The 15,067-nt window shown below is 48.1% G+C and overlaps 1 protein-coding gene across 1 annotated transcript in view; it reads left to right on the top strand.

The window, feature by feature from the left end:
• Positions 1–10,756: 10,756 nt before the first annotated feature.
• Positions 10,757–15,067, top strand: part of Tmem178b (transmembrane protein 178B) — a 434,230-nt gene continuing 429,919 nt past the window's right edge. Inside the window, exon 1 of the mRNA XM_004661164.2 lies at positions 10,757–11,671. Coding sequence (XP_004661221.1) covers positions 11,290–11,671 — 382 coding nt within the window. The 5' untranslated portion in view covers positions 10,757–11,289. The remainder of the gene's footprint in view (positions 11,672–15,067) is intronic.

The raw sequence follows: 15,067 nt of genomic DNA on the forward strand, positions 1-15,067 counted from the left end.
TGGTGCACATAGTTTGAATTGAATGTGTTCCTAGACATGTAGTCTCAACTTGAACCAATAGGTATGAGATTCTTTGCAGAAACGAAAGGGTTTTGTTAATGTTAAATCTTGAATCTACCAACAGAAGAAACACATTTAAGTTGATGTTATAGTCACTTTAAGACACATGACAGAAATCCTGAGTAAATGCTGCTGAAGCCATTAATTTAAAGACGATAAAAGATGTATGAGGAGCGCTGAATGAAACAACAGGAGATGCTGAAAACAGCAGAATGTGGATTTTAGAAGAAAATGAAATTAATAGGATTTGTGCTATACATGAGTCTTTGATGGAAACGATTACTCGCTATCAATAAGTAAATGAAAGCAGAAGTAGGCTGTTTCTCAGAGAAATTTTCCTAAAAAAGATACCTCAGGGCTGGAGAGATGGCTTGGCAGTTAAGGAGCTTGCCTGCAAAGCCTAAGGACCAATGCTCAACTCCTCAGAACCCATGGAAGTCAGATGCACAAGGTGATGCATGCATCCAAGATCACGCAGGCAAAGAAGGTGGCTCATGCGTCTGGAGTTTGATTGTGGTGGCTGGAGGCCCTGGTCTGCCAATTCCCTTTCTCTCTTTCTTGTAAAACAAATAAAGTAAAAAATAAAAAAGATACTTCAAAAATTTTTAAATATTTTATTTATTTATTACAGATAGAGGGAGAGATTGGAGAGAGAGAGAGTGAGAATGGGCACACCAGTGCCTCTAGCCACTGCAAATGAACTCCACATGCATGCACCACCATGTGCATCTGGCTTATGTGGGACCTGGAGAATTGAACAGGGATCCTTAGGCTTCACAGGCATGTGCCTTAGCTGCTAAGCCATCTCTCCAGGCCCCCAATATTTTTTTTGAGATAGGGTCTCGCTGTAGCCCAGGCTGACCTGGAATTCACTATGGATTCTCAGGGTGTTTTCAAACTCACAGCCATCAAGCTGTTATTGTTAAAAAAAGGGAAAGCAGAATAGTCTCACTTACTCAGAAAGCTGAGGCAAGTGGGTCACTTAAACCCTGGAATTGGAATCTAGCCTGGGCAAAGTAACAATGTCTCATTTCAAAACAAACAAGCAAAATAAAAATACTGCAGGCATGGTGGCACATGCCTTTAATCCTAGCATGCAGGAGGCCGAGTTAGGAGGATTGCTGTGAGTTCGAGGCCAGCCTGAGACTACATAGTGACTTCCAAATCAGCCTGGGCCAGAGCGAGACCTTACCTCAAAAAAAGAAAAAAAAGAAAAAAGAAAAAAACAACAAAAAAAACCACTTTCATGACTTTAAAAAGCTTAAATTCATAATCCCAAAATAATGTTTATAGAAACCATTTCCTAATAATTGAGAGACTTGAATGAATTAAGCAATGTACTTAATTTTGGCTCAGTCCAATTTGGTTCTCTTTAGCCTAGCATTGATTGAAATATTTAAAAGAAGAACTTTAGAAATATATGGCTCTGGATATCTTTGTTAAATGGTTAAAATAATGATATTATAATAATAATTTACATAATAAAAGAGAACATAGTATTTTGTGCATTATATGTGATTTGTGCATTCACATGTGATTGTTATAGTGCTTGACATGTAAAACTCCAAATATAAATAAATAAATAAATAAATATATATATATATTTTTTTTTTTCAAGGTAGGGTCTCACTCTAGCCCAGGCTGACCTGGAATTCACTATGTAGTCTCAGGGTGGCCTTGAACTCACAGCGATCCTCTGCCTTCTGAATGCTGGGATTAAAGGTATGTGCCACCACTCCTGGCTACTTTGTGTTTTTTTTTTTTGAGACAGGGTCTCATTCTAGCCCAAGCAGATGTGGAACTCATTCTGTAGCCCCATACTGGCCTCAAACTCAAAGTGATCCTCTCATCTCAACTTCCTAAGTGCTGGGACTAAAGATGGGTGCCACCACATATGGCTTCAAATATGAATAATTTAAGAATTTCACTGATACTTCCAAGTACAGTGTTACTGCCTCAGTAGAGTGAAGTTTATGGAATTCAAATGGAATTTAGTTTTATTGAAGAAGATTGCTAGGCATGGTGGTGGACACTTGTAATCCCAGTATTTTGAAGATAGCAGCAGGAGGAGCAAGAATTTGAGGCCAGGCTTGAGCTACATAATGAGTTCAATGTCAATCTGAATTATATAGAGAAAGCCTGTCTCCAGAAACTAAAGGCTGGAGACGTAACCCAGTGGTAGAGCACTGCCTAGCATGTGAAAGGTCCTGGCGGTTCGATCTCCAAGTGCTGAAAAAGAAAAAAACAGGGCTGGAGAGATGGCTTAGCGGTTAAGCGCTTGCCTGTGAAGCCTAAGGACCCCGGTTCGAGGCTCGCTTCCCCAGGTCCCACGTTAGCCAGATGCACAAGGGGGCGCACGCGTCTGGAGTTCGTTTGCAGTGGCTGGAAGCCCTGGCGCACCCATTCTCTCTCTCTCTCTCTATCTGTCTTTCTACCTGTGTCTGTCGCTCTCAAATAAATAAATAAAAAATGAACAAAAAAAAAAAAAAAAGAAAAAAACAAAAAACCAAACCCAAACAAACAAAAGCTCCCCAAACCCTAAACAACCCCTCCCCACAATAAAACCCCCAAAGTCTAAAAGCTCCAACAAATCGAAAACAGTTGTCTAAACATTTGGTATTAACAGCAAAACAATGTGAGTTATGTGAGGTATCTTAGTCATAATGATAGAATTAATTATTTTCCTCAAACAAAAGCCAAGAAAGAGAAATCTTATCTGAATGGTGAACATTTTTATTAATCTTGAATAGTCCAGGCACATCAACATATAAATAATTAAGTTGATAGCTGGCCAATTTTTATTCACATAAAAATATAACTGTGCATATTTCAAATTTCATCATCATTAAGGTATTTGTAAGATAAAAAGAACAGTTTTAAAAAATTAAATTTTTTTTTATTCATTTAGAGACACAGAGGGGGAGAGAGAGATTGAAAGAGAGAGACAATGGGCATGCCAGGGTCTCCAGCCACTGCAAACGAACTCCAGATGCATGTACCACTGTGTGTGCATCTGGCTTACGTGGGACTTGGAAAATTGAACCTGAGTCCTTAGGCTTTTCAGCCAAATGCCTTAACCATTAAGCAATCTGTCCAGGTAGGGTCTCACTCTAGCCCAGGCTGACCTGGAATTCACTATGTAGTCTCAGAGTGGCCTTGAACTCATGGCGATCCTCCTACCTCTGCCTCCCGAGTGCTGGGATTAAAGGCGTGCGCCACCACGCCCGGCTCATGTCTTTCTTGTATGTGTGTGTGATCCACTGAATTTAATTAGGGTTGCTCTATGAGCATGGGTGGGGGGGCTCTTTAAGGAGCACAGGCAACTCAGCAGGGGCTACACCACTGAAGAAAATGTCTTCCCCTCCCTTGGGAATCATTAACTGCCAATAACTATTCAGGGAGGGACGGAGCCTCATGATCTCCCACCATCCCTGATGGAGTGTTGTTGGGCTCCGTCACGTGCAGGTCATGACAGACGCAGGGAGCTCATGAATGCAGCGACCGCATCATGTCCTGAAGGTAGCATTCCATAGCGTTCCTCCCTAGCATCTGGCTCTTACATTCTTTTTCCCCCCACTATTATTTTTATTAACAACCTATTTTTGTATGGATTCATCATGTATTGGTACCCTCTTTTTCCTTGTCTCTGCTCCCATTCTGTTGGGGACCCTCCTCAGTGAGGTTGCAGGTATTCCCCATGGGGTTGTGGGCTATGCTTGGTGGGGAGCAGCAGTCAGTTATTTTTTTGGGGAAGGGAATGCCTCTGGGTATGGTATCTCAACCTGTGGCTCTTATAATCTTTCTGTCCCCTTCTTCCACAAAATTCCCTGAGCCATGGCACGTGTGTTTTAAGTCTACTTCAGTGATGAGCTCTTAGGAGCCTCTGGATCTCTGCTTTGGTAAGTGTTGAGTATCCTCAGGGTCTGTCTCCTTCACCCTGATGCTGATTATCAGGTTCAGCATGGAAGCAGCTCTCTTGCTCCCCAGTTCCTCTGTGGTTTCATCTGGGGCTTGGCTGAAGTGCGAGGGGTCATTTATCTCCTCCGGTCTCACTACCTTCTGAAAAAGAACAGATTCTTCAGGGGAGAGTGAAGTCCGCATAGATTTTTTCGTTTTTGTTTTTGTTTTGTTTTTTGGAGGTAGGGTCTCACTCTAGCCCAGGCTGACCTGGAATTCACTATGTATTCTCAACCTGGCCTTGAACTCACGACGATCCTCCTACCTCTGCCTCCCCGGTTAGATGGGCTAACAGGGGACTGGCTTTCTTCTGGATTCCGGCCAGGTCTCTCCATACTTTGTGTCAGTAACGTATGGTGTCTGCAGGGTCTTAGCTTTTGCCTCTGGTGGGTAATCAAGTGCTTTGACAGAAAGCTGTCTTGTTTTGGGGACCTTGTAGATCTCTCCGATCAACAGCTTATTGTGGGTAGCAACTGATTTCTGGTACTGGGAGTTACAGGCCAGAGACAAAAAGAAATTTATTTTTATTTTTTTTTGAGGTAGGGTCTCACTCTGGCCCAGGCTGACCTGGAATTTATTATGTATTCTCAGGCTGGCCTCGAACCCACAGTGATTCTGCTCCCTCTGCCTCCCAATGCTGGGATTAAAGACATGCGCCACCACATCTGGCAAAAACAATTTTTTTTTAAAGTTTAGGTTTTATCCCACCCTCTGCGGAGCCCTTTTTTTTTCAGGTGCTTCCCCTTTACTTCTGTTGAGGGTTATATCTTCAGTCTACCTCCAAGGATAAAGTTTCTATGGTACCAGTTCACTACCCTCCTCGCCCCCTTCCCCTCAAAACTCTTCCATCCCTATTTTCTGGGCCTTGAGTGGCCAATCAGGTATGTCAGCAACTCAAGCTGGTCAAAGTTAGAACTGCAGGTAAGTGAAACCATGCAGCGTTTGTCTTTCTGTGATTGTGTGAGTTCGTTGAGTGTGATCTGTTCCAAGTCTGTCCATTTTTCTACAAATCTCATTGGATCGTTTCTTAATTACTGCTGAGCAGAATTCCACTGTGTAAGTGTACCACAACTTTGTGATCCACTCATCCAGTGATGGGCACCTGGGTTGATTCCAGTTCTTAGCTATAATGAATAACGAAGCAGCTATAACCATGGTTGAACACATGAAGAACAAACACATTTTTATTTTACAATCTGTCACCCATTTATGCATTTCCCTGGCTCTTTGGGTATTAGGGGTGCCTGGTGTCAGTCCAAGGTTGGGGTGGTTTTCTGTTATCAACTTCCTATTACCTGCTTGGCTACTCAGTTATTCCATTGCCCTTCTGCTTTGTACAAATGGCCAGATAAATGCCTTTTTTAAAAAGTATTTTTTATTTTTATTTATTTATTTGAGAGTGACAGAGAAAGAGGTATATATATATATCTTGCCTCGGTGCGTACTCCTACAAGAAGGCAGGACAGACAGCAGGTTCCCTATGCCCTAGCGACCCTTGACAGGAACAAACGTGTGCTTTCTTCCATCCGATAGGAAACAGCAGTTTTTGAAAGTTTTGCATGCTTCATACTGCTAATAACGTTGAGGATTTAATATGGTCATTTTCTCTCTGAATTTCTCTTCATGAACTTCACCCGTTTTATTGTGCAATTTTGTTTTACTCCTACTAATACGGAATATTTCTTTATGTAGGAGATGATCTTAATCACTTTAAATTATTCTTAGTTAAGGAAGCACTTTTAAGAAAAATCAAGCAAGTTTGTTGGGCTTAATTGGTTGCATTTTCAGCTTCTAGTGAGACGATCAAATGGTTTTATTTGACCTATTGATATGAGGCACCTGTAATTGGAAGAACTTTAAAGGCAGAGTAGGTACATGTTTGTGGCAAGAGGGATAATGGGAAGCTCTTCAGAACATGTTTAGAAGGTGGGGCCGAGAGAGCGGAGGCTCCTTTAGAAAACAGGCTGTAGTTTTGCGCAGGGTCGGGTGGGGTGGGCAAGATGGAGCTACTGAAAAACGGAATAAATAATAACCGAAGAACTTGAGGAGATTCATATGGTCGTATGGGAGAGAAGAAGGAAATAAAAGCAAGAGCCGGGTGTTGTGGCACACATCTTTAGTGCCAGGACTCGGAAGGCACAGGTAGGAGGATGGCTGTGAGTTTGAGGCCACCCCGAAAGTACATAATGAATTCCAGGTCAGCCTGAGCTAGAACAATGAGGTGGGGGGGAGAGGGAGGGAGGGAGGGAGGGAGGGAGGGAGGGAGGGAGAGAGAGAGAGAGAGAGAGAGAGAGAGAGAGAGAGAGAGAGAGAGAGGAGAGCAAGAAGAGGATTTAAATGTTCAGGTATTTAGTGCCATGAAGCTTCTTCTGTAATGACCCTAAGGAGGAAGAAAAAAAGTAAAAAGGAAGGAAGGAAGCTATCCCAACCAAAATGCCTCTCTGATGAGCTAAGACTTGGAAAGAAGGTCTTTTTTTTTTTTAATCCCTCCCCTTTGTTTATTTGATCACATAGACCCTCTATTACCTACCTTTCTTTTCTTTCTTTCTTTTTTGGTTTTTTGAGGAAGGGTCTCACTCTAGTCCAGGATGACCTGGAATTCACTCTGTAGTCTCAGGGTGGCCTTGAACTCATGGCGATCCTCCTACCTCTGCCTCCCAAGTGCTGGGATTAAAGGCGTGCGCCACCACGCTGGGCTACTACCTACCTTTCTGTGCGTCTACACTTGGCCAGTTCTTTGTGAGTTGTAAGACAAGAGCTTGACAACAGCCACTGGCTTGGGGAGCTTCAGTGACCACTGAGAGTCCAGTACTGCAACTGTAACCCCTAACCTTGGCCCAACCAGAGCTGAGAAATCCCATCCCTCTCCGCTCCTGTCAACAGTGAGAAGGCTAGTTACACCTGGAGGATGAGTCAGATGTTATCTGTGGGTCTCTGGAAGCCAAAGATAAAGGCCAATGGGGTGGGAGTTACAGAGGTCTAGACCAAGACTCAGTTTCAGGAAGAACTACATAACCACATCTGTACATCCCAGCACTTGAGAACCTTGGGCAGGAAGGTTGAAAGTTCAAGGCCAGCTTGAGTAATTTAGTGAGACTTTGTCTCAAAAATATAAATAAATTAAAAAAAAAAAAGAAAAAGAAACACACACCTCGAAAATAGAAGCCTGCGGCTATAATTCAGTAGCAGATCGCTTGCCTAGATTGCAGAAGGCCCTGGGTTCAATCTCCTGCAGTGCAAAACCAACCAACCAAATAACCACAGAAAAAATCCAATAGTTGCAGTCTACAAGATACAAGAACTCACCATCTTTTGTAGCCCCACAGATTTGTCCAAACGGCATAGGGGTGCCCAAAATAGTTGCGCTTAAAAGGAGACCTCCTAATACAACATTTTTCAGGATTTCAAAATAGAATGTTAGTGATGTGCAGGAAGGGGGAGAGCAGTGTCCCACTTAGCTCCTTCCTGAGCAGGGAGGAAAGTGACCAGAGGCTCATGGGAGAATGGGCAAGGCACGTTCTTAGAAGCAGGCCCAAGGTCCCCTAAGGGAAAACTTGAAAAAGGCTCCAATAATGGGTGGGGAGGCAAGCGAAGGAGCGAGGGACAGATGTGCTTACTGTGACTGGGAAGACCTTGAGCAGGCGCAGAAGACAGGAGTGAAGGGAACCCAGAGACTCAGGCTCCTGAGCTGGTGGATGGCCCTGACTTCCTGGAGACCTTGTGGGCTCAGCCCTGCACTTCCTCCCGATTGTCAAACCCAGGCCCTCTCATTAGCATAAAAGTGCTCTGGGCCTTAGGGAAGAGATAGCTTCAGGAATTTAGGATGCCTTTTAAGATTTAATAAGATTAAGTCTGCATGTATGCCAACTGTTACCGTACTTTCAGGATCTGGGGCGGGGACAGCGAAGAGCATTGGTATCAGAAGGGTGGAAAGTGAGCAGACGTTGTGGCCAAAGTTGCTGGGCTCTACCGCGGCGTCCTCCTAAACTCCGAGGGTGGGCACGCGTCTGCAGCCCGTAGATCAGCCACGAACCCACGAACCAGGCGGGCACCCTCAGGACTGCTGTCCGTCCCCCTCCCCCAGCCCCCCATCACCAGCAAATCCCATAAGCAGAATCCAGGGGCAGAAAGTGAGGCACGCCCCTCCCCCACTAGATGGCACTGAAACGCCTTGTTCGCGATTTTCAAAATGCAGAAAGGGGGGGGGGGAGAGAAAAAAAAAAAGGACAAAAAGAATATGGTGGAGGTGTGCTCCTTTTGATTCTCAGGCCCTGCCATACAAAGCCTCCTGGAGCCCAGGTCACTGTCTTTCCCCCAGGGCAGCTCTTTACCCAGCAGTGTGTGTGTGTGTGTGTGTGTGTGTGTGTGTGTGTGTGTGTGTTGGGGTGGGGGTGGACCTCGACTTTGGGGTGAAGGTGAGCATCCTCGTGGAGAGCCCAGTGTGTGGAGAGGGAGGGAGGCTCCCAGCCTTTGCGGCGTGGTCTCACGTGAGCGGAGGAGGAGGCGGAGAGGAGGATGTAGGGACTCGGCTGGGCTGGGCTGGGGGGGCACTCGTTCAGGATCTGGGGTCCAGGCGTACCTCAAAGAACACCACGCAGGGCTTAAAATCCAAGGGTCGTTGATAGACGACCACAAAAATCTACAGGGAGATTGTCTTCAACCTTACCTCCCTTCCCCTTTAACGGTTTTCAAAAAATCTCTAGTAACTGCCCCTTCCCCCTGGTCTTGAGCAGATCTGTCAATTTTTTTCTCTCTCCCTCCCCGCCTCCGATGAAGGAGAGCAGGCAGAGGGGTGTGTGTGTGTGTGTGTCTGTGTGTTGGGGTGCTGGGCACCACCAGATCTAGAGCCGGGTGGGTGGTTTCTCCCTTCTTAGCTCCAGGTAGAAATGCAAGTAGCTACTAAGACAGTACCTGTGACTTTCGTGTGTGTGTGTGTGTGTGTGTGTGTGTGTGTGTGTGTGTGTGTCTGTGTCTGTGTGTGGTGGGTGGGGACAAACTGGGATGCAAACCCCGGGCTTGGGGGCTCGCTCAGCTTCGTGCAATAAGCAGGCTTCTTTTAAAGAACTGAGGGGAATTGAAGGGAATTCTCTCCACTGTCGAGAGAGAGAGAGAGAGAGAGAGAGAGAGAGAGAGAGAGAGAGAGAGGGAGGGAGAGAGAAAGAAAGAGAGAGAGAGAACCATCCACAGGAGATGTCGGCAACATCCCTAAATTTATAATATCGCACGTAAACATGCTACATGCCACATATATGTATATATGTACATAAATATGGATGTGGTGGAGCGCATACCTACCTAGACACCATTGACTTGCCTGGTTAGAGAATAAAGCGTAGACATTTCATGCCTGGGAAAAAAAAAATGGTGCAGTTTAACTTTAAGAGGGCCAGAAAAATAAGAGATGAGGCTCACGTTGCACGGATGACATCACTAGCTTTTGGCTGCGCGCTCCGTATTCTCGTCTGTGTGGGTTTTAGCCAAGGCTGCAGCGCCCGGCGGCGGCCGAGCGAGTGAGCGAGCGAGCGCGCACGGCGGCGGCTTCCTCCCGCGCCCACACCCGGGCGATGCGCTTCCCGGTGCCCCTGGGGCGCAGCCCGGGCTCCGCTTGCCCGCGGGCACCGGCTCTGCCCGCACGGCCTCGAAGCCGCCGCGGCTAGAGGAGGAGGAGGAGGAGGAGGAGGAGGAGGAGGTCGCGAGGGCAAGCCGAGACACCCGGGCTCCCTCCCCCACCCTCGCCCCATTCACCTCGGTGACCGTGGCGCGCCGGGAACCGGAGCGTGGGACGCCGAGGAGGCCGGGACCGGATCCGGTGCATGGGGTCGAGTGAGCCGGCACCTCGGGCGCCCGGGTGGGCGGCGAAGAAAATGGTGCAGTCTGAGAGCCGTTGACCCGAGCTGGTGCTACCAGCGCCGGGACTCGGGGTGGCGGGAGAAAGGGGCGGGTTGTTTGGAGGAGCCGGAACCCGGGATCCGGGGCTTTCCTCGGTTGCCCGCAACCTTTTCTCTTGGTCCGCTCTCGGGGCCGCCCGGTGAAGTGAGGCCGGAGGCGGGGGTCTCGGAGGAGCCCCGGGAGGACGCTCCGGGAAGAAGGCGTGGAGAGAGAGGCGCCCGGCGATGACACCCGGGAGGCTGGCGGCCCGGCGGGCGGCGCGCGGCCACGGCGCGACCTGTCCATGGTGTTGAAGGCGCCGCGCGCCCTGCCCCGTGCGCCCTCCTCTGCGCAGTCCGCCCCTCGCGCCCGCCCGGTCCCCGCAAAGCCCCGGCCGGGACTCGTAGAGTAACGCCGCCCCGGGGTCGGCTGTCGGCGCGATCCGCCGGAGGCGACAACCTGAATGGCGAGGACAACCTCGGGCCACCCAGGAGCTCGCAGGGCCCGGTGGGCACAGACCGTGCGTCCGCAGGAAGCTCGCCTCTGAGAGCTCGCGTGGGCCACCAGCAGCAGCAAGGGACCTAACTGGTGACCTGAGGACGAATTTTTTTTTTAATTAAAAAAAAATTTTTTTTAAAGACCCGACCCTGCAAGGAAGACCTTTTCTGGACGCGCCTTCCAGGCCTTCGGTTGCACATTGGAAAGGGGAGAGTCCCCGAGAGGCAGCGCCAGGAGGGACTTGGGGAACAGCCGGCTCCGGCATCTGGAGGTTTCCTTCGTCCAGCCGGCCGCGGGCGTGTTCCACTCCATCCCGTGGACCGGTGTCTGGTCCAGACGCCTCCTCCTCCTCCCCATCTTCTTCCCTAGGAAGCCCGGAGAGTCACTCGCTCCTGTCACCACCACGCCGTGCAAAAGAAGGCGCAGCAAGCCTCAGTGCGGCTGCGGGCACTTGGCATTGAGTTTCGGGGCGGAGGGCCGCGGTGCCCGGGGCCAGGCAGCGGGGCGCGGCGGTGGGTCTGGTGGAGCCGTGGCCTCCCGCGGGGCGTGGAGAGCGTTGGAAGCGGCCGTGGTGAGTTGGCCGCCGCCGAGGCTGCACCCGGCCCGGAGGATGCCCAGGAGCCCGCCGCAGCCTCACGGCATCAGAACTTTTTAGGCCGCCCGCCCCATCATCTCCCGCAATCTCCGGGGCTGCGCCCCCGGCAGGTGTGGAGAGAGAGAGAGAGAGGGGTGGGGGGGCGCGCAGGCCGAAGCGTCCAGCTCCCCTCCCGTGCCCACCTTCCACGCCACCCCCCCACCACCCCACCCCCAGCTCGGCCGCCCGCCCGCCGCTTTGTTAGGGGCGCGCGGAGGGAAGGCGAGGCCGCGGCGGATCATGCCCATGGTGTAGCCGGGCCAAGAGGAGGCATGGCTGCGGGAAGGTTACTGCTCTACACGGGCCTCTCGCTAGCGCTCTGCGCCCTCGGCATGCTGGCCGTGGCCATCTGCTCCGACCACTGGTACGAGACGGACGCCAGGAAGCACAGGGACCGGTGCAAGGCCTTCAACACCCGCCGGGTCGACCCGGGCTTCATTTATAACAACAACAACAACTTGCCTCTGCGCGCCAGCCGCTCGCGCCTGGACCGCTGGGAGGGCAAACTCCTCCGGGCCCGGAATCGCCGGCAGCTCTTCGCCATGAGCCCCGCCGACGAATGCAGCCGGCAGTACAACTCCACCAACATGGGTCTCTGGAGGAAGTGCCACCGGCAGGGCTTCGACCCGGAGATCTCCGCCCTCATTCGGAAAGGTAAGCGCGAGGCGTGGCTCTGCGGAGAGCCAGGCTCCCCTAGGTAGGCCTTCCCCCATCCCCCATCTCCACCCCGCAGTCCCTCGCCTCTCCCCCTCGACCACAGGCCGTAACACCACCTCCTGGGGTCAGGTTAGCCGGACCTGGCCCGGCCTCGGTGGGGGCAGAGTTTGCCTCCCCATCATATAGGTGGCGATGGGTGAGAGCGGAGGAAGGTTTCACCTTCTTGGCTCGCCTGCCTAGCTCTCTCTGTCCAGATTCGCGTGGAATCTCTTGGGCCAGGTTTATTATTACTATTTATTATTATTTGTATTTTAATCCAGGAGAATGCTTCACCAGTCTCTCCCCTAGAAGGAAGAGAATCTATAATGTGGTGTTTCTGGAGAAAGCCCCTTTGAGAGTGATGTGTCAGGGCTCGGAATTTTAATCTTGGTTGTAATTGTTGATCTGAGTCAGTCAAGGGAAACTGGGCAAAGCATCTCACAGAGAAGGTCATATTCTTCCCAGAGGCATGGTGTAGGCATGGGTCAGATAAACATTAGTAAATCCCAGCCCCTGCCCCATCGCAGCCCACATGATGTTGGTTGGAACATCATACCACAACTTTTTATCTCTCTTTTTGAAAAAGTGGTTGACAAAAGTGCATGTGGGTGTCCTGAATATCAGCAGGTTCTATGAGGCACAAAAAAGTGAAACTCAACTGGGCATTTCAGAAGAGGAACCCCCCCCCCCCAAAACCTAAAACCTGTGTTCAGAAAATATTTACAAAAACCACCCAAAGTATACAAAATCCAGGAAACAAGCAAGTCACATTCAAATAAAATTTAATATTTTAATAATGATCACATAAATTCAAAATTCTGCTTCTGTGAGGCAGTTTGTAAATTCTGTGTGTTTTTATGTTGGAAACCATCCTGTTCCATCCACCTATGGAAATACTGCTTAATGTGAAATGTGTTAATCTTGCTCCTAAGAAGGGGGCTATGATCCCTTCTCAGACTGTTGCCCTTGGGAAGATGTGCCCGGCCTGTCTTGCTTCTCCTTCACGTTTCATTCTCCTCAACTCATAAATGGCAATGCCAAGGTGGCAATGATGCTACTATTTGCAAAATGCTTTGAAGCCAAGACAGAAAGCGATTCTTAATATCTCTTATTATAACGATGAAGTTTCCAGAGTTCTCAAAATAATATTTATGAGAACTGATGTTCTTTGATTTACAAAAGCATTGAAGTTGTTTGGAAAAAAAAAAAGTTAATTTGCACAAACCAGAGTTAGCTGTGGAAGGATGAAAGTAGAGGTTTAGATGACAAATATGGTTTAGGAGGCCAGTGCACACTTGGGAAGTGAGGCAGATCCAGAGGGAATCCATCTTGGTATTGGTTGTGTAGCGTCTTGGGAATGACTGAGGATGGCTGCTGATTAAGGGATGGGTGTGCTTATACAAGCATCTCTTCTGCTTCACGAGGAGGCTCTTCCTAGAGTGAGACGACCCATTGGGAATGCTGCAACTTTGTAAAGACGGGCAAGATGCTGTGGGATTCCAGAAGAGAACAACTCTGGGATTGTGGTGTAGGAAGGCAAGAAGTCTTGAATAGCTTTTCACATGGGTGACTTGATAGTAGCTTTCAGATTCACAGTATCATTTTTTTCGGGGCTTTCTTTTAACAATGAAAAAGGTAGGGAGCTAGCTGGGTGGTGTGTGTTTGGGGGGGGGGTCCATGCTAATGACTGGGAAACATTGACAGTATTTCTTGAAGGGTGTTCGTGAGTTTCCTTCCTTGAACCTTTTAGAACAAGACGGATATCCTGTGTCTGGTCTTGGTTGACCCCTACTTAGGGAAAAGGGAGGATGGCTTCTGGTGTTCCATCCGGGCCTCCGATTCCCTCTTACTCTGCTTGGCAGTCTGACTTGGGAAGGTTGACTTGGTCTGTGCATCAGAGGGATTGGTTACCATAGTGACAGGTTCTTCCGGCGAAGCTGGAAATACAGGGAAAGGGATATGGGGAGCATGCACAACATTTTGACTTTGTATCGACTGATTTTTAATTGCAGCAACAGAAAATGGACACCCGCAGCAGGGGGGTTGCGTACACTGATACTCAGAGTTGGCAGGGCATTGTATTTCACTCGAACCGAGGGAAATGCTGTGCCCATCACCCCAGGTACAGCAATCACTGTCAGCCGCCAGCACCCGCTTACCCTGGCTGTTTCTGTCCATTTGACGTTCTTGCTGGGAATTATTGAGATAGATGGCACATTAGCCGGTACAAATCCTGGGAGACTTAAGGTCACTATCTTCATTCTTTTAACCTCAGAATATAATCCTTGTAAACCAACTCTTCCCTTCCCATGTAGCAACAGACACATTTTGGAAATCAGTGAGCATCCTACACTAATAGAATTCACCAGCGATTCCAATGACAGATAGAATGCATTTTCTGAACTTAATCAGTGTTCTTCCTGGATGGGTAGATTTTTATAAGGAAGTTAAGAAAAGAAGTGGCTATCTCTATATTTTAATTTAGAATGACTTAAGGAAAGGTATTTATTCACAGTTTTCAGTAGACGCTCAGAAGATAACTTAGACCTTTATTCTTTATGAAACACCTTGTTCTAATTAAAATGGTGGGGCCTGGAGAGATGACTTAGCGGATGTGCCAGCAAAGCCAAAGGCTCCAGGTTCGATTCTCAGGACCCATGGAAAGCCAGCCTGCACAAGGTAGCACATGCACCCGGAGTTTGTTTGCAGTGGCTAGAGGCCCTGGTGTGCCCATTCTGTCAAATAAATAAATAAATAAAATTTAAAAAGTGAAAAGCATATTTTTGAGCACAGAGAAAGGAAAAATCAGAGGAAAAATAATTGAAAAGTTTATCAATATTACTGGAAAGTGACAGATTGATTTAGATGATCATTCAGCCCTAAAGCATTCAGTCATTTGTTAAATCAGTGGTCATTATGTTAAGAAGTGCTATTTGTGCCTTTGAAAGAAACAAAACTACAAATTAATAAGAAAGCAAAAGTCCAATATACATGTGATCTGAAAGTAAAGTATCTTGGATTCCAGTTATTTCTGAAATCTATTTTTTTCTCAATTTTTAAAAACATTTTCCATGATTATAAAAACTATCCCATGGTAATACCCTTCCTCCCTCCCCCACACTTTCCCCTTTGAAATTCCATACTCCATCATATCCCCTCCCCATCTCAATCAGTCTCTATTTTGATGTCATGGTCTTTTCCTCCTCTTATGATGGGCTTGTGTAAGTAGTGTCAGGCACTATGAGGGTGAAATCTATTTTTTGATGCCTTACTTTTGTGACTACCCATACAAGTATCTATTCTGGTGACTATACTTATGTGTTTCTATTACTGAACAGTAAGTTCCTAGAGGGC

This window comes from Jaculus jaculus, chromosome 10, assembly GCF_020740685.1.
Source record: "Jaculus jaculus isolate mJacJac1 chromosome 10, mJacJac1.mat.Y.cur, whole genome shotgun sequence".
NCBI lineage: Eukaryota > Metazoa > Chordata > Mammalia > Rodentia > Dipodidae > Jaculus > Jaculus jaculus.